The following is a 22,988-nucleotide window of genomic DNA, read 5'->3' as shown; positions in this document are numbered from 1 at the left end:
GACTGACTAGGAAGCTAAATGAGGGAGATGGGAGGAGACTTTCATGGCCTTTCTCTATGCGCATGGTGGTGGGATGGTTCTGGAAAAGTTAGTGTGTGCTGGAGAGAGGTTCGTAAATGCCAGCAGGTGGCCAGATTGGAGACCACAGGCCTGGCAATTAAAGGAAAGCCAAGGGGTGGGGAGGGTTGGTGAGTGAGTGTTACTTCAGCTAAACTCTGAGACTATTTCTATTATAATGCTTTATGAAACTTTGCCTCTAATGGGAATTTTTTAGAACAGTTTTTCCCGAAAAGTATGTTAACAGGTATTCTAAGCCAAAAAGATTCTATGATCCAGTAAGTTTGGGAAAGGCTGGTTACACAGAGTCTTTATTGAAGCCCTTCTCAGAGCATTTAATATGCCGATGTGTATTATGAATCTTCAAAATGGGAACATGGTATGATGTTCTCATACCACATATTTCTCTAATGTATTTGACTCTGGAACTCTCTCCACGCTGCTGCCACCACCAACACAGCCTCATCTTATAGAACTGGTATGCCGAGGAAAATACTTTGGGAAATAGTGCATTAGAAAAACATGCTTGCCCACTCTGTTGGGGGACTCAGAGTAGACATGCTACAAACGGCACCAAAGAGGAAGTCTTGACCTTGCCACCCTTCTTCTATGGAAGTTGAAAGGAAAAGCAAAGGTCTGCCCATACCATTGGGCACAAGAGATACGGGGTAGTGATTCTTCTCGAACTAAAACCTCGCAGAGTCATTCATCAGCTGCTCATCTTATAAATGGAAACACATATTGCTGTTACTCCTCTCTACCCATTCCTCCTCAGAGTGGGATGTCTGATCCATATCATACAGTGGAGGCAGACTGCCTGGGTGAGAATGTGGGTTCCACCACTCAACTAGCTGAGGAAGTTTAGTTTCCTCATCTGTAAAGTGGAGGTAATCAAAATGTCCACTACCCAAGGTTGCCATGAGGCTTAAAGGCAACAACCCATGAAAAGTGCTTGGTTAACTATTGCCCAAAATGCAAAGGCCAAGTGAGTACAAGGCTGGGAACTTGTTCCTGGGAACGTCAATGAATCCTTACAATCAGGAGGCAGAGCTGGGACTTGAACCCATGGGAGACTCTGAACAGCTGCGACTCTGGACAAGAGCGCTCCTGCTCCTGGTGGCACACCTGCCCACAGACCACTGGTGGTCCATAAACCAGGTGTTGAGAACCATTGCCCCCAAGCACAAAGTGAAGTGGCGGGGAGCCCTAATGCCTTCCCACAGCCTCCCCCACTTTCTGTGCTTATGTGGTTATTGACCCCTATCAAGCTGAGGAAACCCAGGGCAATGTTCTCAAGCTTTTAACCACAAAATAATGAGAATTTTTTTGTTTTATCAGACTCCGATACTTGCCATACTATTTTCAGGTAAAGTGATGTTATCGCCTAGTTTCTATGGCTTTTGGCCCTTTTCATTTGGCAAACATTGATTCTGTTTGTTTATTTAACTGAAAATAGTACATCATGGCTTCCTGGAAGGAGAAGGATTGGTTCTGTTGAAACAGAAAAAATATTGTAGTTTTTATGAAATCAGTAAGTAGGTGGGGGCTAGGAGGTGTGTTGAACAGCAAGCCCTGTGGCACCATGTATCTTGAAGACGTTGGAAGCAAACTAGTTATTTAGGCAATTCAGATCATCTAACCTTGGCAACAAGATGTGAGGTTTTACTCAAAAAGAAAGCCCAGTTGGAGGAAGAAAGTCTAAAGCTTTCCATCATATAAATTACCCAACAGCCGATGAGTCAGGTGCCAGTAGCCTGAAACGGGATTGGGTGGAAATGCATTTATGGCAAAATTATTTTTGTGAAGTCCCAAACGTAAGATGAATAATTTGAGTTAGTTTACAGAAGTTAAAACAGGTCTGAACTTGCATTTTCTAAGAGCGAATCCTTAAAGCCCAAGGTCAGTGTATCATCTTTACCTGCTGGAGTTTCACCTTTTATAATTTTTTTTTTTTTTTTTTTGGTGAGGAAGATTGGCCCTGAGCTAACATCTGTGCCCATCTTCCTCCATTTTGTATATGGGACGCCACCGCAGCATGACTTGATGAGCTGTGTATAGGTCCACGCCCGGGATCCAAACCCTCAAACTCTGGGCCGCTGAAGCGGAGCACACGAATTTAACCACTACGTCACCAGGCCGGCCCCTTATAAAATGTTTTTAGACTTGGTATTGAGCACCATTTTTTTGACATTTGTCCTTCAGAGCCACAAGATTATGTGACAGTGCTGACTCCTGTGGTTTTCTCCTCACAGTGTCCCCGATTGGACACCATCATTTCCAAATATCCTGCAGCTAATGCATACACCATCCCATCACATTTTGTTTCGAAGAAAGACTTCAGTAATTCCTGTTCCAGCATGTTCCAGCTGCCAAGCTTCGAGAAAGTTCTCAAATTTGAAACTCCTGCACCAAACCATTACAATGTAAGATCTTGCATATGCTTGCTAAATATATATTGAAGGAATGATTTACTAAAATAAAAGAAAGGAAGTGGGGCACTTTGGGAAATATTTTAATGCAACTGCTAAACCAGGTAGCATTTGTTGACTACCCAGTGGGTACATGAGGCTGTGCAAGACTCTTACAGGGAATTTGCAAAACCCAGAGAAAAATGTGAGCCACATGGAGGTCAGTATGGAGCAGTGGGAAGACCTCTGCCCTGGAAAATCCTTACTATAATCACTCCCCTCCTCTAACCTTCCTGGGAGAGTTTTCTCATATATCACATATCTCAATAACATACTCATGTATGTTATTTACCACTTTATCTGCAGACACTATTCATTTACTTTTTAGGTTCTTATAGAGAAAATAAACTTCTATCTTTCCATATCAGAAAACTAGTTTTTTAATAATAGTGCTCTGCCAATTACGATCACTTTGTAGTCACTGAGGCAGAACGGTATAATTGATGGTTAAGAGACGGACTCAGGTTCAAATCTTGACTCACTTTCTAACTGTGTGGCTTTGGGCAAGTCCCTTAACCTTTCAGGACTCAGTTTGTTGATCTGTAAAATGGGGATATGTATCTACTTCATAGTGTTAATGCAAGTATTAAATGAGGTAATCTATGCTGAGTGCTTAGACGGCATCTGGCGCCCAAGGGTCCACAACACATGGAGGTCGGTCGAGCTGCCTCTGGGGAAGTCATGCTACCTCCTGAGCCTCAGTTGTAAAATGGAATTAATTATACTTGCCCTACAGGGTTATTTTAGAAGCAAATAAGACAATGCATGTGAAGGCACTCTGAAATACATAAGACACGAATTCTAGATAAGGTATTAATATTATTATGCCACATTTCAAAATATTTTGGTCTTAGAATACTTCATTTTAAATTTCCTTTTTCTTTTATACTATTTATAAATAATATGTATTTTTCTGACTACAAAGATCCTGCCCTCCTTCTGTGATTGATCCAATCAATTGTAATGTGCTCAAAGCAATAAAAATGGTTGCCAGGCCAGCACTGTCCAATAGAAGTATAGTGGCAGCCACATGTCATTTAAATTTTTCTAGTAGCCGCATTTAAAAGTCAAAAGGAACAGATGAAATTAATTTTAATAATATATTCTATTTAACCCAGTCTATTAAAATATTATTTCAGTATGTAATCAATATAAAAATTATCAATTAGATGTTTTTCATTCTTTCCATCATACTAAGTCTTTAAAATCCAGTGTGTATTTTATACTTGCAGTGCATCTTAATTTGGACCAGCCGTGTTTCCAGGGCTTGAGAGCCACCTGTGGCCAGTGGCTGCTGTGGGATAGCACAGCTCTAGATGGTCTTCTCCTGGGGCGATCAGAGCTGAAAATGATAATAACGGTGATGATGATGAAGCACTCTTCGTGGCATATGTGTTGTTCTAAGAGTTATGCATTCGTCATCTTTATGCTCACAAGAATACGTGAAGTGGGTTATCTTATTCTCAATTTACAGAAGAGGAAGCTGAGGTTCAGAGAGGTGAAGGGACTTGCCCAAAGGTACCCAGCTCGAAGGGACCATCTGCACATCAGTGAGCACAGGTGGATGACTGAGGCGTAAAGCTGGGGAGTGATCGACTCACCGTGTTCCAGCCCAGCTGGGCTTCCCTTCATGGGTCCCGTGGCTACTCTGTGCCAGGGCAGTGAAACAGCTTAGATTCCAGTGGGGAATTCAAGACAAGAACTAGTAGATAGACAAACAAAATAATGACAAACTGTGGCCAGCTTTGAGGGAGACAAACAGTGGGAACCTGAGAGAGAGAATATGTGGGGAGTGTGGGGATTGGCAGTACGCGGTACACGTGCATTTTTTTCTTAACTATATCTTGGATTTTTTTTTTCCCCATGGCAATGCAATAAATCAGCTTCATTCTTTTTTAGCCTGCCACTGGAGCTATTTCCTAGTCTAATGGTGGAATCTTCCAGGGACGCACACTCAGTGTGTACAAAAACGCCTCCGTTTTCGGTTACTTTTCTGTCTGGGTGAGGAATGAGGCTGAGGCAGTGTTTTGTCTACAGGAGGCTTTTTTCAGACCTGGAGAACAATGGTTGAGTCAACTGGCGAGGAGCAGAAATGCGATAATCCTGTTAGCCACACTGTGTCCTGAGGTCTGCCCAGGGCTTTCTTCGCCTCTGCTCACTAGGTCCCCCACTTCTCTATTCGAATCCTTTTCCTCATGCTGTTATTACTGCCTCTCCCCGTGTCCAGTAATTAGCCTGTCCATCTGATCTCGTTGTTTGCCCTCTCTGCGTGCAGTCTGGCCTTTAGGACCCTGGGAAAAGCGAAATTCCTCCACCTTTGTCAACACAAAATCAAAATGTCATCTGCATTTCTTAAGAAACATTTTTTTGACAAAGGAGTATCACAGAAAATCAAACTATCGCGGCCCCAGCAAATAGTTTCGCTCATTCAGTAAATATTGCCAGCCATCGCAGGCACAATTTTTATTGCCTCTTTTATCTAATGAATACAGGGGACAGACTGCAAATTGGCATTTAAAATATTTGTGATTCATGCGTAACATAAGAATGATCTCAGGATTCTTTTTTTTTCTATTATTGTTAGAGTTCTGAACACACTGGACACCCTCGAATGTATATTGCGTGGATCAACCAAAATTCTTAATTTCTGGTCAGTCCAGAAAAGTCAAGACAAGGGTACTTACAAATCTGATCGTGATCTTAAATTACACGATTCTCTGGTATGCCCCGAATCCTGTGTTTATAGAAGGACTGTTGAACAGTGAGGGATCAGGTGGGGATGTGTAGGACTAAGTGTTCTGAGAAGAGTAAAATTCGTAGGAAAAGTAATGAAAATAATTTGCATGTGTAGCGCTACGCATCTTTTGAAAAACATTTTCCTATAGACGGTTTGTGTTGACCGCCTGGCCCCTCATCCCAGCGGCATTCTGCATCAAGCAGAGCGTCTGATCTGTTTTACAGGTGAGCAAGCTCCAGTTCAGGGAAATTAAACAATTGCGCAGGGTCACACGCCCCGCGCGCAGCCGAGGTGAGCCCAGAGGCCGAGTCTGCAGGCTCTCTTGGGGGCACCGTCCTCTGTGCCACGTTGGGTCACCAGACGTTTGCCGGTGATCACAAGCTCACCGACCACTCCAGCTGGGGTGACGGTGAAGGCATGGCCGGCGTGTCCTTTTCTGCTCACGTCAGTTCATTTTCTGAGAACGGCAGGTTTAAATGTGATTTTCTAGCCAAATGTGCCACTTGTCCAGGTACAATGACAGAGATGAAGGAAGGGAAGGCATTGAGCACACCGGGCTTATTTTCTCCCCCAGGCCTCCGTCTCTTGCTGCAAGCAGAAAAATAACGTCTGTGCCCGAGCTGGCTTTGTGTCCAAGACTCAGAGAGGATTTTTCACCATTACGGAATCAGGACCTGCCCCGGGTAAGCAGCGCCTTGCACTGGCCTTGACCTAAGGGCTAATGTGCCAGGTCTCGTGGGCAGGGCGCCTGTTCCTTCGTAGGGAGTCTCTCTGGAAGGAGTCAGACTTTGGGGGAGGGGGGAGTGGCGAACAAAGAGAAGACCAGCTCCAACTCTTCTGGGGAAGGATGGCTGGCACTGGAAACAGACCCCAAAGCAGCCTTGTTGGGCTCCCCTTTCGTGACTGGGCACACCTGCTCCAGGCAGCCAGCTGGGGAAGTGGCTTGTCACCTCAGAAGTGTGCACATTCCCCTACCCCGGGCGCCATCACAGGCACCTGGGGGAGGAAGATGTGGGGGGCACACAATACTCCTGATCCCTCCACACTCAGCTGCAACATTCCTTTTCTCCTGTGCATGGAGGCGACTTCACCATCCCGTCATCAAAGGAGGGAAACAGCTCTGTTTACGCAGTGCCTATGCTGCGCTCAGTTTTCCCGTGCGGTCCTCACGTCTGTCCTCACAGGTCCATGCTCTTAGTCTGGTGTTTCAGGTGAGGAAACAGAGGCTCAGAGAGTTGAAGTGACTTGCTCAGTGTCACAGCCAATAAACGGTGACCTAACCAGAGATGTCTGACTGAGGAGCCTCATACCCCCGCCATCCCGCTGTGACTTCTGAAGCCTCTAGGATTTGGGAATACACCAGGGCTGACCTGCAAACGTTCTGCCTGGGGCTGGGGAAGGGCGGACCGCTCCGGTGCTTTCAGACTTCGTCCCCCCACCAGCCTTAGCGAGGAGTTTCCGGAGAGGCCCGGGGATGCACAGTCTACCCTCCAGGAGCACTCATTACGTTAGACCTTCCCAAGTGGGCCCCCAAGACCCCGAGGAGCCTTGGGCCCCGGAGCCGGGAGGAGCAGCAGGGAGACTTCGCCTCTGCAATCGCGCCTCTCGGGGGGGGGGGGTAAAATTACAGCGCATGTCGGGTTTCAGCAAATCCAGATTAAAGGTGAGAAGATCAGTCTGAACTGAATAGCAAAACCAGCCCTAATTAGGAGGCTAAGCCCCTGGAAAGCTCCCCTGCCTTGCGTCATCCACGGGTAAAACCCCGCCTTGTTTGTTTGTACAGGGGAACAAAGCCGGAGTCCCTGGGGTCTGGCCAAAGGTCCCGCCAGCGGGCCCTGGAATGTGGGCACCCATTCCCCCCAGGAGAGTCCTGAGGGGCCCCTAGCCCCTTGTACCAGAACAGGAGGGGGAGAGGTGGACACCAGTGTCTGTTAAGCTCCTACTGTGTGCCAGAGGCTTTATACTCGTCGTCTCATTGAATGCTCTCAAAACCCCAGGAACATTTGCCCGGCACATAATCACATGCTCAGAAAGTGTGAGCTATTATTATCATCCTTTTATCCCCATTTTATGGGCAAAAATGATACATAGAAAGCCAGTGATGAGCCCAGGGTCCCACAGCTGGATTTGAATCCAAGGCCATCCAGCTCCATGCCTGGTGCCTTCAGGACACCCCCCCTGACCCCTCCAAACTTGCCAGGGCCAGAGCCTGGGGAATCCGCCCTTTTGCAAGAGACAATCGGCTTGACCTCTCGGAAATACTGCTGTGGTGTCTGCTTGGCCCCCTGTGGGAAGAGACCAGAGGTGGAGCTGTGAGTGGCGTCCCTGCTGTGTCCCTGCGGCTCCCAGCGTGCCTGCCTCGGGGCTGAGGCTGCGCCTGGCCTGCCTTCAGTTCTGAGCAAAATGCTCCCCCGTGCACATTTGCTGTCGGATTTTCTCAAGTTTGGATGTGCCGAGCACAGGTCAGGCGCTTCACCAATGTCCTCCTCCCTCTTTATTTGTCCTTTATAATAAAGGTCATGAGAACGTGGGGAAACGCCTGTGTCAGTGTCACCCCAGAAACCTGGGTTACAGAATTGAATCCTTGTGTGAGCTCCACACCGAGAGACAGTCCAGCTCCATCAGGAAAAGACCGGAAGTAACTACGCCAGAGGTTAACCTCGGTTCCCTCTGGGCCGTGGAGGTGTGAATGCGTTTTCTCCCTTGCTTCTGCTTTTCAGCATTTTATAATCAAGTATTGCTTTAAACTTCGTTTGGTAGGGGGAAAAAATTTAAAATATATATATGAAAAAGAAACAGAAAGATAATTTGAGAGATAGATACTAATATTATAAATGCTGCTCACTGGACATCTGTTTGTTTTTTTTAATGTAAGCATATATTGAGAACATCTTTTCATGTTATAAAAATCCTCCGAGAACACCTCTTTAATGGTCGTATGGTATTTCATTGTATGGCGGTATCATAAGTTAAGGAACAAATGCCCTCTTGTTGGAAATCTAGGTTGTTTTAAACCGATCACTAATACAGATAGAGTGGCACGAACATCCTTGTAGCTCACATTTGTGTGTAATCAAGATTATTTCCTTATACAAATTGCCTAAAGTGAAATTGCTCAGTCGAAAAGTGTGTAAAATATTTAAGGTTTTTGATATTTCTGACCAAATTGCCCTTCAGCACAGGGAGCCTTTATCCTCCTGCTTCTGTGAGACACCTGTCGTCTCTCATTTTTGCCACCACTGGGTATGATCCTTTAAATAAAGTCTTGCTAATATGTACCATATTGTTGTTTTCAGTGCTTTTGCAATGGAAAAGTAAGTTTTATTTAAAACAAAATCAACTTTACAATGTTTAGAATATTTGAAATATTTTTCCCACCCACGATGTCACTGCTAATACAATTGTTTCCATTTTTCTGGGTTCCCGTCTATTTTTACTCAGATGCATCCATTTGTACGTAGATGTCGTCATAGCATATATAGACTTTTAGGCTTTATTTTAGTTTTTTCATCTCTTTATTTTCAAAAACATTGCCATGTGGCTTTATGACGGTCTTCGTATGTATCACCATCAGGGCTGAGATTCCACCAGGCTGGGCTGTGGTTCCCATAACTGTGCCCCTGGGCCTGGACGCCCAGGCTGTTTATCCTTCCTCACACTGTGGCTACTGCTGTTGTGCATGCTTTTATGCTTAGAGCTTTGCCATTACGTGGAATAATTTCCTTAATTTCTGAGTAGTGAGCAGCCTCAGTCAAAGTGTGCAGACACCTTCAAGGCTGTGGCCTCATACTGCTGCTTTGCACTCCAAAACGCCTGCACCCGTTTACAGGACTGCGGACAATTTAGGGGGGAGACTGCTTCCTCTTTACCCCCGGCTCAGATCGTCCTCTTCTTCCTTAAAGCTTTGTGCACACTCAAATTAATTTTATTCTGTCACAGTTTCTTGAGATAGGGCATGGTGGGAAAGCATGGACTCTGGAAACAGAGGGCCCTGGGAACACATAGTAGGTGCTCAATAAATGTTTGTTGATTGCGTAATAGTTACAAACAACTAATATGTGCCAAGAACCTAAAATGTCATTCAATTGTCATAAGCACCCGGTTGTTGGAAGAATTTTTATTCTTACTTTATAGAGGAGGAAGCTGGGCTTAGTCCCTGGTTAGATGAATGTCTTTTGGCAAGTTAGTTAATGTCTCTGAGTCTTAGTTTCCTGGTGTTTAGAATGGAGGTGATAATACCCATCTTGCTGGGCTGTTGGGAGGATTATATGAGCTCAGTGGGTAATGCACGTGGCACGTGTTCTCTCAGTGGTATTATTTTTAGTATTTTGGGAAGCTCCTTCCATTTGGCCATCCTGGAGTGATATTACCTTAATGTTATTAAATGTATTCTCAGGTGTAAGGTACTGCTTTTTATTTATCTGAGAAAAGTTCTTTATTCTGTTTTAAAATTTCTTTCTGCTTAGGGCATTATAATGTCAACGAATCCCTTGTGAAGCAGTCGCCAAAGATATTAATGTCTTGTTTTAAATCGAAAACTGGCCGTGGATTGAAACTGACGTCAACAGGCCCGGGACCCGGTTATTACAACCCGAATGACCACACCAAATTTCCGAAAAAGACTCTTTTCCCGTGAGTCCTGGTTCTTCTGATCTTTCAGAAAGGGGGTTCTGGGGAAGGACCCAACATGGCTAGAAAAGGAGGCGGTGTCTCTCCAGGGGCCCCGGTTGCCGTAGTAGGTGCTCAGTAAGTACTTGTGCAGTGCAGAATATTTATTGAGCAACTACTCTGTGCTGGGACTTCACTCCTTATTCAATTGTCATAACAACCCTTTTGTAAGGATTATTACTCTGACTTCATAGAGGGGAAGCGAGGCTTCAGTGAGGCTGAGAGATTAGCTTAAGCCCACACAGCTAACTGGAGGTGCCTCTGGGCATTAGGCTCAGGACAGCCTGGGTCTTTCCACATTCCTCATGATGCTGTGCTCCCCTGGTGCTGACATTATTTTATTTTTATAACATGAAAGTTCCCTTGGGATGGCAGGACGTACAGAAGCAGTGGAGGTCTCTAGTTTGTTACTGATGGGATGAAAGCCTAGACTTCGGGGCTGGTCAGACCTGCTGGATTTGACCTTCAGCTCTGCTGTTTGCATGCTGTGTGACTTTGGGTGCTGTACTAACCCCTCTGAGCCTCCATGCCCTCATCTGTAAAGTAAAGTGGGGGTAATCCATGCCTCATAGTGTTGCTTTCACATTTAGAAATACGTATTTGGCATATCGTGGGTGCAAATGGTGACAATGTTAACAGAAATTTAAAAGGTGAAGACAAAGATTTGTGTTGCCATTTTCACTTTTAATTTGTATTTAGTGTTTAATTTATATTTAGTGTTACTTTCACTGAAGATGCTCAAAAACTCACAGGGCTTATTTATTCCTCAAATGGTTCTAGAGTTTCTAGAAGTAACCACAGTTAAGGTCAGTCCTCCTGTCGCCATCTAAGACCTCCCCCCAGTATTGTCCTCTCCAGGCAGGACTGGCTGTCGGGAGGCTGACCAGCAGGGCTGGGACTGAGCCACCTGGGCACCTCCAGGAGGTCGGGCAGATGGCTGGGCCCATAGCCAGGTGGGTCGGAAGTCCAGGCAACCCAGGGAGGCTGGCACCATTGGATGTACTCTGACCGTTCGCCCAGGGTCAGGAGACTGGGTTAGGGAGAGGGGCAAGACGTGAACCTGCCGAGTCAAACTTAGAATCTGAAGAAGGGATTCAGACCCCGGATGGAGGCCGCCAGGTAAGTCCCTTCTGCCCTCCGGTTTTTGGGTTCTGCAGGTTGACCCTTCACAGGCTCCAGGGCTCAGGACTAGGGCAGGAAAGTCTCCAGAACAGGCTCTCTCCAAACACCAGGGACTTGTCTCTGGGTTGGCCTGGAGCACCATTGTCCCCCTTCTCCCTACTCTGCCAGCAGATAGGGAGGGTAAGAGGACGGCTTCGGAGTTAGCAGACCTGAGTGTGCTCACGGCTCTGTCTCTTGCGGAGACTTCTCTCTGAGCCTCAGTTTCCGTGTGATTAAGTGGAGATGAGAATCTTATCTCACAGGGGTCCTGCGAGGGTTAGATGAGACAGTGCTTGAAAATAGCTATTACTCTTATTAATATAGCTGCTATGATTCTGCATCTTGTAGGCAGATGAGGATATAGGATGCAGCTGTTATGTGGCATGGCAGCTCAAGCCCCCAGCCCGAATCTGGAAGCTTCTTCAGGGCAATGGTGAAAGGAGAGTGGAGAATACTCAGTGTTGAACTGCTTTCCCCAGAGAAGTGTCATTTGGCCTTTGTTCAAGTTTGGACCAGCGGTTTGAGATATTCTCATTTTATGGCATGTGCATCTGTCAGTCAGCAGGCTCTGGAGGTTTCTGGTTCTGTGCTGGAGGCAGTGGGGGTGCTCAGGTGAACAGAACACCATGCATGCCTTCAGACAAGCTCACCTGGGAACAACTCCAAAGCAAGGCAGAGGAGCGTGCAACAAAATGCCGGATTGTGTGGGCCCCAAGGTTGTGTGGCCACACACATCCCCAAGGGCAGTCTTTCCCGCTGGGGCAGTGCAGTGGTGCTGGCATGCCTGGGGATGTCTGGGGCTCACTGGCTCTCTGTGATGCTCCATGAATGACAGATCCTTGATTAATAAGCCTAGGAAGCACTGCAGACAATCCCTGTGCCCCTGGGAGCGTCTCAGTGTACATGAGCTTATTAAAGGCTCTGAGAAGGCCTGCAGTCAAGTATCTGTTACACCCAGTGTCTCAAACTTAGGTTCACCCTGCTGAGTGGCTAACTTCCCAGCCACAGCAGGACATTTGTGTTAATTGGCTCTGTGGCCTGGGGCTGCTCTCAGCACCTCTCTGGGCCTTCATTTCTCCATGTGTGAAAAAAGGGGAGGTGTTTCCATTTCCGACATCCATGACTCCAGGTTTGCTCACCACGTCACCCAGGAGAGCATACAGTGGGCAGTGGACATGGAGCAGGCCTGGACCCTCAGAGGAGGTCCAAAATATGTATTTTCAGATTGACACAGAAAGGATGAAGCTGAGAAATTTGTAATTTCATTTCAAAAGCAAGAAGATAAAACTGAAGTGTGCTTTGGGTTATTCTAAAATAGCATCCATCTGTTTATGTTGAATGATAAAGAAAACAATGTAATAGAAAGAAGATAGAGCTGAATGTCGTAGAATTGAGGGAGTATCCAAACCCCAGTCTCTCGGATTCGAGTTCTGTTTCTGTTCCCGTGTCCCTGGAGGGAAGAGAGGGACAGGGTGCCTGAGGGCCCATGTGCTGGGACTGTTAGGTCCCTGAGAAGGTCTGCACTGGTTCCTCCCCACCTATGGGTAACTTTCCATGAGACTTTGTCCACAACAAGCCTAATCACATTTCCATCTCTGCGGCTGTGCGGGGCAGTGGTGGAGAATCCGAGAATCCTCACTGCGTTTCTTTCTCGGAGGCACACGCAGCCTGGGTTTCACATGCCTGTGACAGGGTGTGAGGCCTACCCTTATTTGTCTTGGGTTGGGCATGCTCGGCTCCCCATTCCTGGGTGGGTTCCAGCTCACAGAAATGCTATTTTGCCTCTGCTTTCTTCAGGATGCAGGAAGAGTCAGGGGAGATGCTAATCGTCCCTGGAGTTGCTAGTCCCATGTTACCGACCAGCTTAAGTGAAGCACGGAGAGGGGTGAGGTCAGGTGACCAGATGAGAGCGCTCAAGAGGCCAGCAGGGGGCCGAGAATGGGCTCACTGTGTCTCCACGCCCCCTGCTGGCCTCCCCGGCTGGTACTGGGAGAGGGCTGCGGAGGCCGCCTGGCCTAGTGGGTGTGAGGCAGGTGGAAGTCATGCTGTTCTGAACCTGCCCACCTTCCCCCCTCACCAGGGGCGGGGGCGGGGGTCACTTAACTCCCGGGAATTCCAGTTCATCCTCTGTGAATCGGGATAAGAACACTTCCTAATGTGCTTGCAGGAATAAAATAAGAAACCCACATAACTCACCAGGTCTGGTACATGGTGAGCTTCCACACACGGAGCTTGTATTTTCCCAGAAGTGTGTGAGCGGGCCCTCCACACTCACCTGATGTTTCTCCAGCGGCCCTGTGGGGCAGACGCTGTGCTAGGGGCTGGGGGGGGTGTTAGCACGGCCATTCCTGGGCTCCTTAGCTGAAAACCACGTCACGGGGTGTCTCTCTGCTCTGGCCACCTTGCTGACTCAAAAGCTAAGAGGATTTATCAGCTTCCAGAGGGTTTTAGAAGAGAAGTGAAGTGTGAGCCGGGGTTTCACTGCTTCAGGTCTTCAGTGTTCGTCACAGTGATGACTCAATGAATCAGGGTGAGTCAGGATAAGGGCTTTTGGAGATCAAAATAGTTCCTCCCAGGGGCTGCCTTCCAACTCACGCTCCCCGGCAAGGAGGTGAAACACCCACTGACATCTTCCTAACCCTTGATCTACTTCCTGGAGTTTTTAAGCCACTGGTTTTGCACAGACACGCTGTCCTGTCACAGCCAGAGCCGAAGAATCAAGCCCTGTTGGCCCTGCTCCAATTTGGGTAATTATGTTGGACCCACCTAAGGTTCCCCTGGGATTTTCAATTAGATATGGGATGCGTCTTCCCAAGCAGCTGTAATCTGTCACCCCTACCCTGTTAAACAGACCCTGCATTCCACCCCAGAGGCAATTGGCTGCCCTTTAATGATGAGAAAAAATTGCCCCTTTATCCCTCCCGACCCTGGGAATCCCCGAGGCAGAGCGAACCTGTGCCTGGGAGTGTCCTCAGGGTCTCGCTGCCTTCCCCCAGTGACCTGCTGGGTCCTCTGAGACGTTCATTATTCCTCGGTGATTCGCAAACAGCTCACGTTGGAAGCTGCAAACACACTTAATCCAGTTGTGGCCAAGTCAGAGCCTTTGATAGATGTTTTCTTTCTACGGGGCAGGACCAGGTTGGCTTTTATAGCTGAGCAGTGAGGCTCATAAAAGTCCTGGTCACAATGCTCTGTGGGCTGCCCTGGGTTTGGGCCAGCCTGACCTCTGTGATTTGCCCAGCCCCACTGCGACACGGGGGGACCATCGCTGGGTATTGATAAAACTCTCCGGGGGCTTCAGATGTCTGGGCTGCCCTGCTTGCTTCAACCCCTCTACTCTTCTGTGCAGTTCAGCAAATGTCCTGGGAATAGGAACGGGGGCCTCAGAGATGAGTCAGACACAATCCCCTCCCTTAAAGAGCTAGGCAAGCAGAGAGCCTAGACAATCTAGTGTGTTCTGTGTAGAGAAAAGAAGAATGGCTAGAATGTATTGAGGGGCCAGCTACACTGAGCTCAGGGCTTTCACAGATGTTATCCAGAGTCAAGCTTCCAACCCTCCTACAGGTCGGTATTGTACATAGAGTTTATAAATGCGTGCAGACTCGCCAACACGGTAGAGCAGAGGGTGGAAGCCAGGTCCACCTGACTCCAAAGCCCGTACTCCTCTGTGGAGCCACAGGAAGGGAGGTGGGGTAGGGGCGAGGGTGGTGGCCAGGGAAGTTTCTCTAAAGGAGGTAAGGAGTGAAGAATGAATCAGAGTTTGCAGGGAGGCAGGTGCTCCTGGCAGAAGGAACAGCATGGCAAAGGTACGGAGTTGCTGATGGTGTTGTGTTGGGCGTTTCTGGAAGGTAAAATGGGAGCAGGGGGCATAGACTAGGCTGGACGGAGAGGCCATAAATAGGAGCTTTTCCTTTAGCCTCTCATCAGGGTCTGTAAGGGGGGACAGTCAGAAACAGTGAACAGCCCAGACGTCAGGGGGGATGGAGGGCTGGAGGCAGTCTAGGAGGCTCCGCCGGTCTCCTGTGTCCCAGCTCCCGCCACATGGAGCTACAGCTTGTCCCTCCTCCGTGCTTCGGCCCCTGCTGTTTCTCCCCAGGAATGCTGCCTCCTCCACCTCTTCTGCCCGAAGAATCCCTGCTCACTTTTCAGGGCAAATGTTATTTCTTCTAGGGTGGATTTCCAGAGTCACCCAGTTGGAAGTAGTCTCTCTGCACTCTCAAGGCAGAGTTTTACCTCTGTTCTAACATTTCATGGTCAAAAAAAAAAAAACAATACCAGGAAAGCACTAGTTAATCTTCATCTCAATCCTGGGTGGCAGGTATTGTTATCCACCGTTTCACAGAGGAAGAAACTGAGGCTTAGGGAGGCTAAGAGACGTTCCTAAGGACACACAGCTAGCGAATGGGGAAGTGGAGATTCAGACCCAAATCTGTCCAACTGCAAATCTCTACTGCCTTAAGTTGTCACCAGTCGTGATTGTCTCTAGCAGTGGATGGCCAACCCCAGGGAGCATTCAGTGTCCGTGTCTTAGCACAGAACAGTCTGGACTCCCCAGAGTGCCTGGCAGAGAGCCGCACATATGGCTGATGCTCACCAAAGCTCCAGAGAGGGGAGTTGATGGTGCTGAGCCTCTCCTAGGCCTGTTGACGGAGTAGAAGGCGAGGGACCTCTCTAACCCATTCTCACCAAGGATGCTGGTGAGACGCTGACCCAGCTTGCCCAGCCTCCTGCAGGCTGCCCCTGGATAGGAAAGCAGACACCTCATGGTTTTCTCAAAGGATCGGGCTTGGGGATGACCCAGACTGATGGGTGACCTCACACAGTGGTTGGCTCCTTCCAACTCTAACTTCCAGGAATCAAGCCTGTCTCCCAATGATGCCAGTCACACACTCATCAAATTTCTGGGAGTGCTTTGAAGGAGTGAACAAGCCAGAACAAGGAGAAGCCAGCTTTTATTTATAAGGGGAAAGGTGGTTGATCACACACTCTAACCAGTTCTTCCCCGCCGACTGGAAGGGAAGAAAGGAGGCAACGTTTTTTTTCTCCTTTTCCTGTGGGCACCTTTGTTCTAAATATAAGCATCCAAGCCAGCTGTTCCTCCATCATGCGATGGGAGCCTCAAGCACATTGACGATGGCTCTCAACAGTCTCCCCTGGCAGTGTGAATGTCCACGCTACCTCAGGGTGACCCCTAATCTCCCTGTCCTGAGTCCCAGTTGCTCCTCTGTGACCAGGCAGCAGGCTGTGGTGCTGCAGGGATCATAATAATAACGCTGACTACTTTTATTGAGCACGTACTGTGTGCTGGCACTGTGCTGGGTGCCTACATACCTTTTCTCCACTCGTCAACTCCCTTACAAAGAGTTCATGCTGTTGGTCCTTGCTGGAGGTAAAAAGAGGTCAGGGGACTTGTCTGAGGTCTCACAGTCAGGAAGTGACATGAATGGAATTCAGACTCAGGTCTGTGTGACTCTAAAACCTAGTCCCCTCTGCCATGATGCCTTCCCCAAATGGCTAGGCACCCGAGACTTACGTTCTGGGGCGGGCGTTACCACTAACGTGCTCAGTGACTTTGGGTGACTTACTTTTACTCTCTGGGCACCAACTTCAGCAAAATGAGGAGGTTGGATAAAACATGTCTAGATACCCTCTCGTTCTCTGCTTCAGAAGGTGTTGGTCAAAGGGCAGCAGAGTTCCAGTGGCTGGGAATCCCGGTCCCCTCCTCTGTGTGGATGGGTTGGCTTTGAGCTGGGGTGAGGCTTCTGTGGCCATTCAGTGCTCTGAGAACATTCTCTTCCGTTTTGGCTAGAGACCTTAGAAGAAGCTTCAGGGGTGAGGGGGAAGTAGGCAGCCCTTCTGTTGCATGGCTGGGAGAGTAACATGACTCCTGTAACAATCCCAGAATTCCCTGGGGAACCCAGTGAATCAAGGCCTGATGGAAAGTCACAGCTCAAAGAGACCTCAGAGGTCATCATGTGCAACCCCTTCATTTTACAGACAGGGAGACTGAGGCCCAGAGTGAGTTAGTGACAGAGCTAGGGGTCAAGTACAGGTTCCATTTCTGCTTCATTTACTCTCGCAATCCCAGACATAAAAGACTCCCTTTCCTGAAGGAGGGGGAGACAGACCTGAAAACAAACAATTACAATGTAAGTGGTGAGTGTTATGCCGAGGTCTCTTACTTTCCAACCCAGTATTGTTCCACTCCTGCATCCTGCCTTGCCAGGAAGTATTTAGTGGGATTCTGGAATGTTAACACTGGAGTGGCCTCTAGAGATCTATTAGTCTTGGGATGGCAAATCCCTGGAATTCGGGATACCTCTTCCCATTTCCTGGCCATGGCAGACATCACAAGTGGATCACCGATGCTCCTGCCATTGAGCCCATGTGAGGCCTCAGTTCTTTACATGGAGCTCTAGCCAGGCACTACCAGTTGATCAGAGTTGGCACATGAGTTGATGCTGCCTGCCATTCCTGATTAGCTCGACAACATCATCTACAACAATGTGTACTGAGCTCTCCCTTTGTGCTGGGCCCTGTCCTAAGTACCATGTTTTAGATGTATTGTCTCATGTACCCTGACAACAAGCCTACAAGGTAGGTACTGTTATGATTGCCATTGTGCAGATGAGGAAACTGAGGTCCAGGGGCCCCCAGCTCACTAGCAGTGGAGGCAGAAGAAGAAACAGGTCTCCCGGTGCCATGTCCAGTCCTCTTGCAGATGACCTGGCACTGGGCAGGTCCTGGCTATGTCTAAACACTACCATTTCCCCATAGATTGCTCTGGTGACATCTTCACATTTTGTCTTTTCTGAAGGAAAAATCCCATCCTGAGCTTCTCCGCCAAGCCTTTGCCTCTGCCCCCGAAGCCGCCTCTACCGGGCCCTGGTCAGTACGAGATCGTGGACTACGTGGGGCCTCCCAAGCTTTTCCTCTCTAGTGCCCCGTTCATGTCCAACACCAGCCGGTGGACAGCGGCGCCAGCCCAGCCAGGCCTGCCTGGCCCAGGTCAGAGGATTGTTCTAAATGGTTGTAAAAACCAAATCTGGAAGTGTTTGTCATTCCTGGGCCATCAAATGCCACTGATTTACAGGCTGTTTGCCAAACAGTTTACAGGGGTTACAGTAGATCTAGAAGACTTTTCAGCTTACATTTTCAGTGTGTGTGTGTGTGTGTGTGTGTGTGTGTGTGTGTGTTTTTAAGGTGAAAGGGCTCTTAGAGATGATCCAGGCCAGGGATTCATAACCGATGACCAGGAATGTTCCAGAGGCTCAAAGACAGGCCCCAGGGGGTCTGTGACCCTGAAATTGTCTGCAAATTTGGAGCATGCAGACATTATTTTCTGGGGAAAAGGACTATAGCTTTTGTCAGATTGTCAAAAAAGTTCGTGTTCTTAAAAATGTTTAAATGACTGGTCTAGTCTGGCCAAGTCAATTGGCAAACGGGGAAGGCCTACAGAGCAAGGTGTCCACAGATCCACAGTGAGCAAGCAGCAGGGCAGAGCGCCAGGCTATTTCCCCTCTATGCCTCGTTTGTCCTGAAATAAACCCAGGGCCTGTCTACTGGAGCAGCTCTTTAAGCCATCCAGGTCCACCCCCTTTTCACAGATGAGCATAAGCAGTGATCTCATGACCACTGGGATCTCCCTGAGAGCTAATAGCATGAGGGTCTCCCTCTGGTGGGTGGCCTCTGTACTCCCCAACCTATTTGTAGCTCTCTCTGGAGCCCCTTAGCTAATTACCACCCCCCAACATTGGCCAGAGCTTGTGGCATTGAGGACTCACAGGTGGGCAGGTGGCGTGAGAGGAGGAAGGCAGAGCTGAGGTGGCTGCAGGTCTGTTAAATTCGATCTTTGAATGAGCATTGATGATGCTCCCACCCTAGGGAGGCAAAGAAGACTTAGGCCCCATGCTTGTCCCCAGAGGCATCAATCTGGTAGGGGAGACACCTTCCCCCCCAAACACACAGGTGAGTAAAGACGGGGAGAAAGTCATTCTCATAGCTTCAGCCTTGGAAATGCAGCCATAATCAAGCCCAGACTGCAGAGGTTTGACCTTGGGGTCACCCGGTCAGTCCAGGCAGAACTCGGTTTGGTTCGGCCAATGTACTTAGCGCTCCATACGACTGGTGAGCTCCAGGTGGCCCTGGGGACCAGTGGGGATCCTCATCTGACCCTGTCTGGCCCTGGCCTCTAGGAGCTGTTTCTGAGAGTCTTCTCCATGCTGAGCATGGCGAGGGGCACCCGGCACACAGGTGTAGGCCAGTTCCTGCTGCTGTGATCACCTGCGCCAAACGGGGCCTCCTGGGCTTACGCACATACCAACATCTGCCTTCTCGGCTTCCAGTGGGTGCAGATCTCCCTGGACCACCATGTGCTCCCATCAGCAGCTTTCCGGGTACAGCAACAGTGCATGGACTCTCCTTAACTGATTCAGAGTCAATAAGAGAGTGTCTAGTCACCCCAGGTTGTGGTTCCCAAGCCCTGTGTGGTCTTGGCGGCTGGTCTCCTAGGGAACTGTGCCTGCTGTTGTCATGGCTTCACTTCTCTGGAAATTTCTGAACTAAATCAAAACAAAACCCTGCCAAACTGACCCCTTGCTTCTTTAAGAGTATTGCTTTACTCAATATTTTTTTCAAATTTCATAGAAAACTCTTTTGTAAATTTTCTCCTGTTAAAGAAGTTAAGATGAGTTAAAGAATGTGGGAAGCTGGAGTTCAAGTCCGGTCAAAAGCCGTATAACCTCGGGCCAGTCCCCTCCTCTGTCTCCCCACGTGTAAGATGCAGGGGCTGGGACGGGTCCCACGGGCCCTGCCAGCTCCGATGTAGAGTGCCAGCGACAGGAGCAGCTGGCCCTTCCTCTGTTAATGCCGTCTCTCTCTGTCTCTCCTCACAGCCACGTACAAGCCGGAATTCCCAGGAAAGCAGTCCTTTCTCTACAACGAGGACGACAAGTGGATCCCAGTGCCGTAGTGACCTCACACAAGCTCCGGGAACCCTGGTCACCAGCTGCCAGGCCAGGTTTCCCGGGACGTTCATTCAGAGAATGCCTATTTCGTGTGCCACAGCTGATGGCGTGCGGGCAGCTCTGCCAGCCGGCCTGCTGTGACGGCTGGGCTGCTGTGTTGTCCTTGTCTTGAGCTGCCTCCTGGAGATTGGACCCCACTCCCGCAGACTCCAGGGCTTTCCTGAGCAGGAATAAGGAGTGGACAGAGCCTCCCTTGGTTACTTCATCTTGCACCCATCCAGGCTGGCTTCTGGCCCCTCCCCTCAGGCTTAGGGGCTCCTGAAGCTCAGACTCCAGGGAGAAGGCAGACAATGGCAGATGCCCCATCTAGAAGCCTGATGCTGAGCCGGGGCTCTGGGGCGCAGAGAGCACCCGCAGGGTGGACAGCACAGGGCTGCGGCCAGGCCCGCTCCTGTCCTCTGGCCTTGACTTGCAGACTCCCGGAGTTCCAGGAGCCAGGAAGGCCCAGAGGCGCTTGTGGCAGAGACACAAAGGGGTTGCCTGGGCCCTCTGCCAGCTAAGCCTTCATGTCTCACCTTCAGGAAGAGCATGGCAGCCAGTCCCCGTGGTCACCGTGCTCATTACCCACGTTCGGGGGAGGCCGCCACATCCGTGTGTTGGATCTGTATTCAACAGCAGATGTGGGCAGGACCCTGCTGGAGCCAGAGCCCTGGAAACCACGGTCCTCAGGGGCAGGGTGGCCACGCGCCAGCCTGGGCCTGCGGCTGCTTGCTTTTACCCGACCTTTCTCCTTCCCGGCCTGTCTCCATCCCCTGCCCAACCTCTGGCTCAAGTTTAACACAATCTTTAATGGATCTTTTCTGGCCTGCCAAATCATTTCCTCTTGGAAAGAGGAAGAGATTCCCAAAGAACCAAGAGGAAATGGAAGTCACCACACGTCTCCTCCTGCCCCAAACATCAATGTTGTCTTCCCTTTGTCAGTGGAGGTGTCTTGTGCAGTCTCCCCTCCACTTCCTTCCTCTTGGCTCCCTCCTTTGACTTTCCTCTGTGAAGGTGACACCCTGTCAGAACTGGCCTCTTATTGGCTCTCCCTCTGGGGAGGAGTGAGTGAGGAAGAGGGAGGGAGAAGGATGGAATAACATACCCAATTAAACTGAATTCTCGCTTCTCACAAAAGCTGGCCTTTTTGTGAAGCTCAGGTTCCCGCAAGCGCCCCATTGCTTCGGCATGAGTGGGAGGCGGCCCGGAGCACTGTGCAAGGAGCAATGAAGTTTGGACCTAAAGGCAGGACGTCTTGTGCTCAGGTCCGTAGCTTCTCCTCGAGGTGAGGAGTCGGATTAGAGCTCAGGGGCTCAAGGTCAAGCACTTGCAGGGGCTGGGCAGGCAACGCACGGAGCAAACAGTGAGGCGAGGACGGGGGTCCGGAAGCCGCGGCTGCTGCCTGTCTCAGGGGGCGTCCAGCGTGGCTCCAGCTAACTGCTGCCAGATCTGCAGATTCGTCAACAGAATCGGGGAAATCTTTAAAATTGAAATCTCTAGATTTGAGACGTTCACAACCACATTTCAATTTAAAATTCTTTGTTCAGGCTAAAAGAAACTCTTCTGCAGGCCGTTAGTTGTCCAATGGGTGCTAGAAGTTCTGGAAACCCCTCTTAAAGCTGACACTTGAAGCTATACCTTTCTTTGACCCCAGACTCTTGACAATGGGGCCAGACCCCAAGGCCTTGGTTTTTAGGTCCCTCTGATCCTGGGGGGGCCTTAGCAGACCACTGGGCTGGAAGCAGCCGGCCCTGGGGTCACTGCGGGCAGAGGCTGGGGGTGATGCATCGGAAAACAAGACAGGCCTCTCCTCGTGAGCAGCTGGGCTGAGCATCAGCAGGTGAAGTCTGTCTTTCCAGAAGGAGCCCCTTCCTAGTGGGGTCAGGAAAAAGAGGACTCTGGGAAGAGAATGGCAGGGCTGCCCTTGGCCAGTCAGAGTCTATGTTCTATAGACTATGTCTGAGGCCCTGAGCTCAGAAGCTCTGTCTTGATTGTATCCAGCCTCTCTCAAGATCTCGTAGGCTCCTCACAGCTCCGTCCAGCCCAGTGGTTCTCAAGCCCCAGCTGTACATTAGGATCACCCCGGGAGCTGTTACGGAGACAGCCCGCCCAGGCCCCGACCCTCAAGGTTCTGATTTAATTGATCTGACGTAGGCTCTGGGCATTGCTGTCTTGATTAAAGTTCTCAGTGAGATTATAATGTGTCTAGTTAGGGTTAGGATACACTGATAGTTTAATAAAGTATTTTCCAAATTTTGATGTGCATGCGGATCACTTGGAGATCTTGGCAAAAGGCAGAGTCTGTAGGTCTGGGGTGGGGCCTGAGAATCTGCATTTCTTTTTCTTTTTTTTAAAATCGAGATAATTGTCATATAACATTGTATTAGTTTTGGGTGTCAGCATTTCTAACAAGCTCTCAGGCGATGCTGATGCTGCTGGTCCATGGACCACACAGAGTAGCAGGGTCTGATAAGTAGTTAATTGCTCAACTCTTCATCTGGCCTTCTGTCTGCTTGTTGACCTACTTATCCTCCCTCCCTCCCGCCTTCCTCCTTCCCTCCTTCTCTTTTTCCTTTCCTCCCTCTCTTCCTTCCTCCTTCCGTCCCTCCCTCCTCCTTCCCTCCCTCTCTCCCTCCCTTCCTCCTCCTCATTCCCTCATTTATCCATTCATTCCCTCTCTCCTCATTCATCCCTTTCTCCCCTCACTCACTCGCTGTACGTCTACTAGGCACAAGCTACCTGAGGCAGGGGCCACTCTCTCCACCAGCCAGCAGCTGCCTTTCTAAAGTGACTCCCTGTTTGAAAGGACTGACCATCACTCCTTTCACCTTTTCACACTTTGGAGTGAAAGACAGTCCTGGAATGACAGCCGTGGGGCTCAGGACCCGCTCT

General features: G+C 49.3%; 1 protein-coding gene across 1 annotated transcript in view; it reads left to right on the top strand.

Annotated features, from left to right (window-relative positions):
- The window catches only part of STPG1 (sperm tail PG-rich repeat containing 1), a 47,692-nt gene extending 27,174 nt beyond the window's left edge, over positions 1–20,518 (top strand). The window contains exons 4-8 of the mRNA XM_058553236.1: positions 2,310–2,480; positions 5,837–5,945; positions 9,729–9,894; positions 17,909–18,099; positions 19,986–20,518. Of these exons, the coding sequence (XP_058409219.1) occupies positions 2,310–2,480; positions 5,837–5,945; positions 9,729–9,894; positions 17,909–18,099; positions 19,986–20,062 (714 nt within the window). The 3' untranslated portion in view covers positions 20,063–20,518. The remainder of the gene's footprint in view (positions 1–2,309; positions 2,481–5,836; positions 5,946–9,728; positions 9,895–17,908; positions 18,100–19,985) is intronic.
- The last annotated feature ends 2,470 nt before the right edge of the window (positions 20,519–22,988 follow it).

This window comes from Diceros bicornis, chromosome 13, assembly GCF_020826845.1.
Source record: "Diceros bicornis minor isolate mBicDic1 chromosome 13, mDicBic1.mat.cur, whole genome shotgun sequence".
Taxonomy (NCBI): Eukaryota; Metazoa; Chordata; class Mammalia; order Perissodactyla; family Rhinocerotidae; genus Diceros; species Diceros bicornis.
Note: the sequence above shows the minus strand (reverse complement) of the source record. Positions and strands in the feature narration are given on the sequence as shown.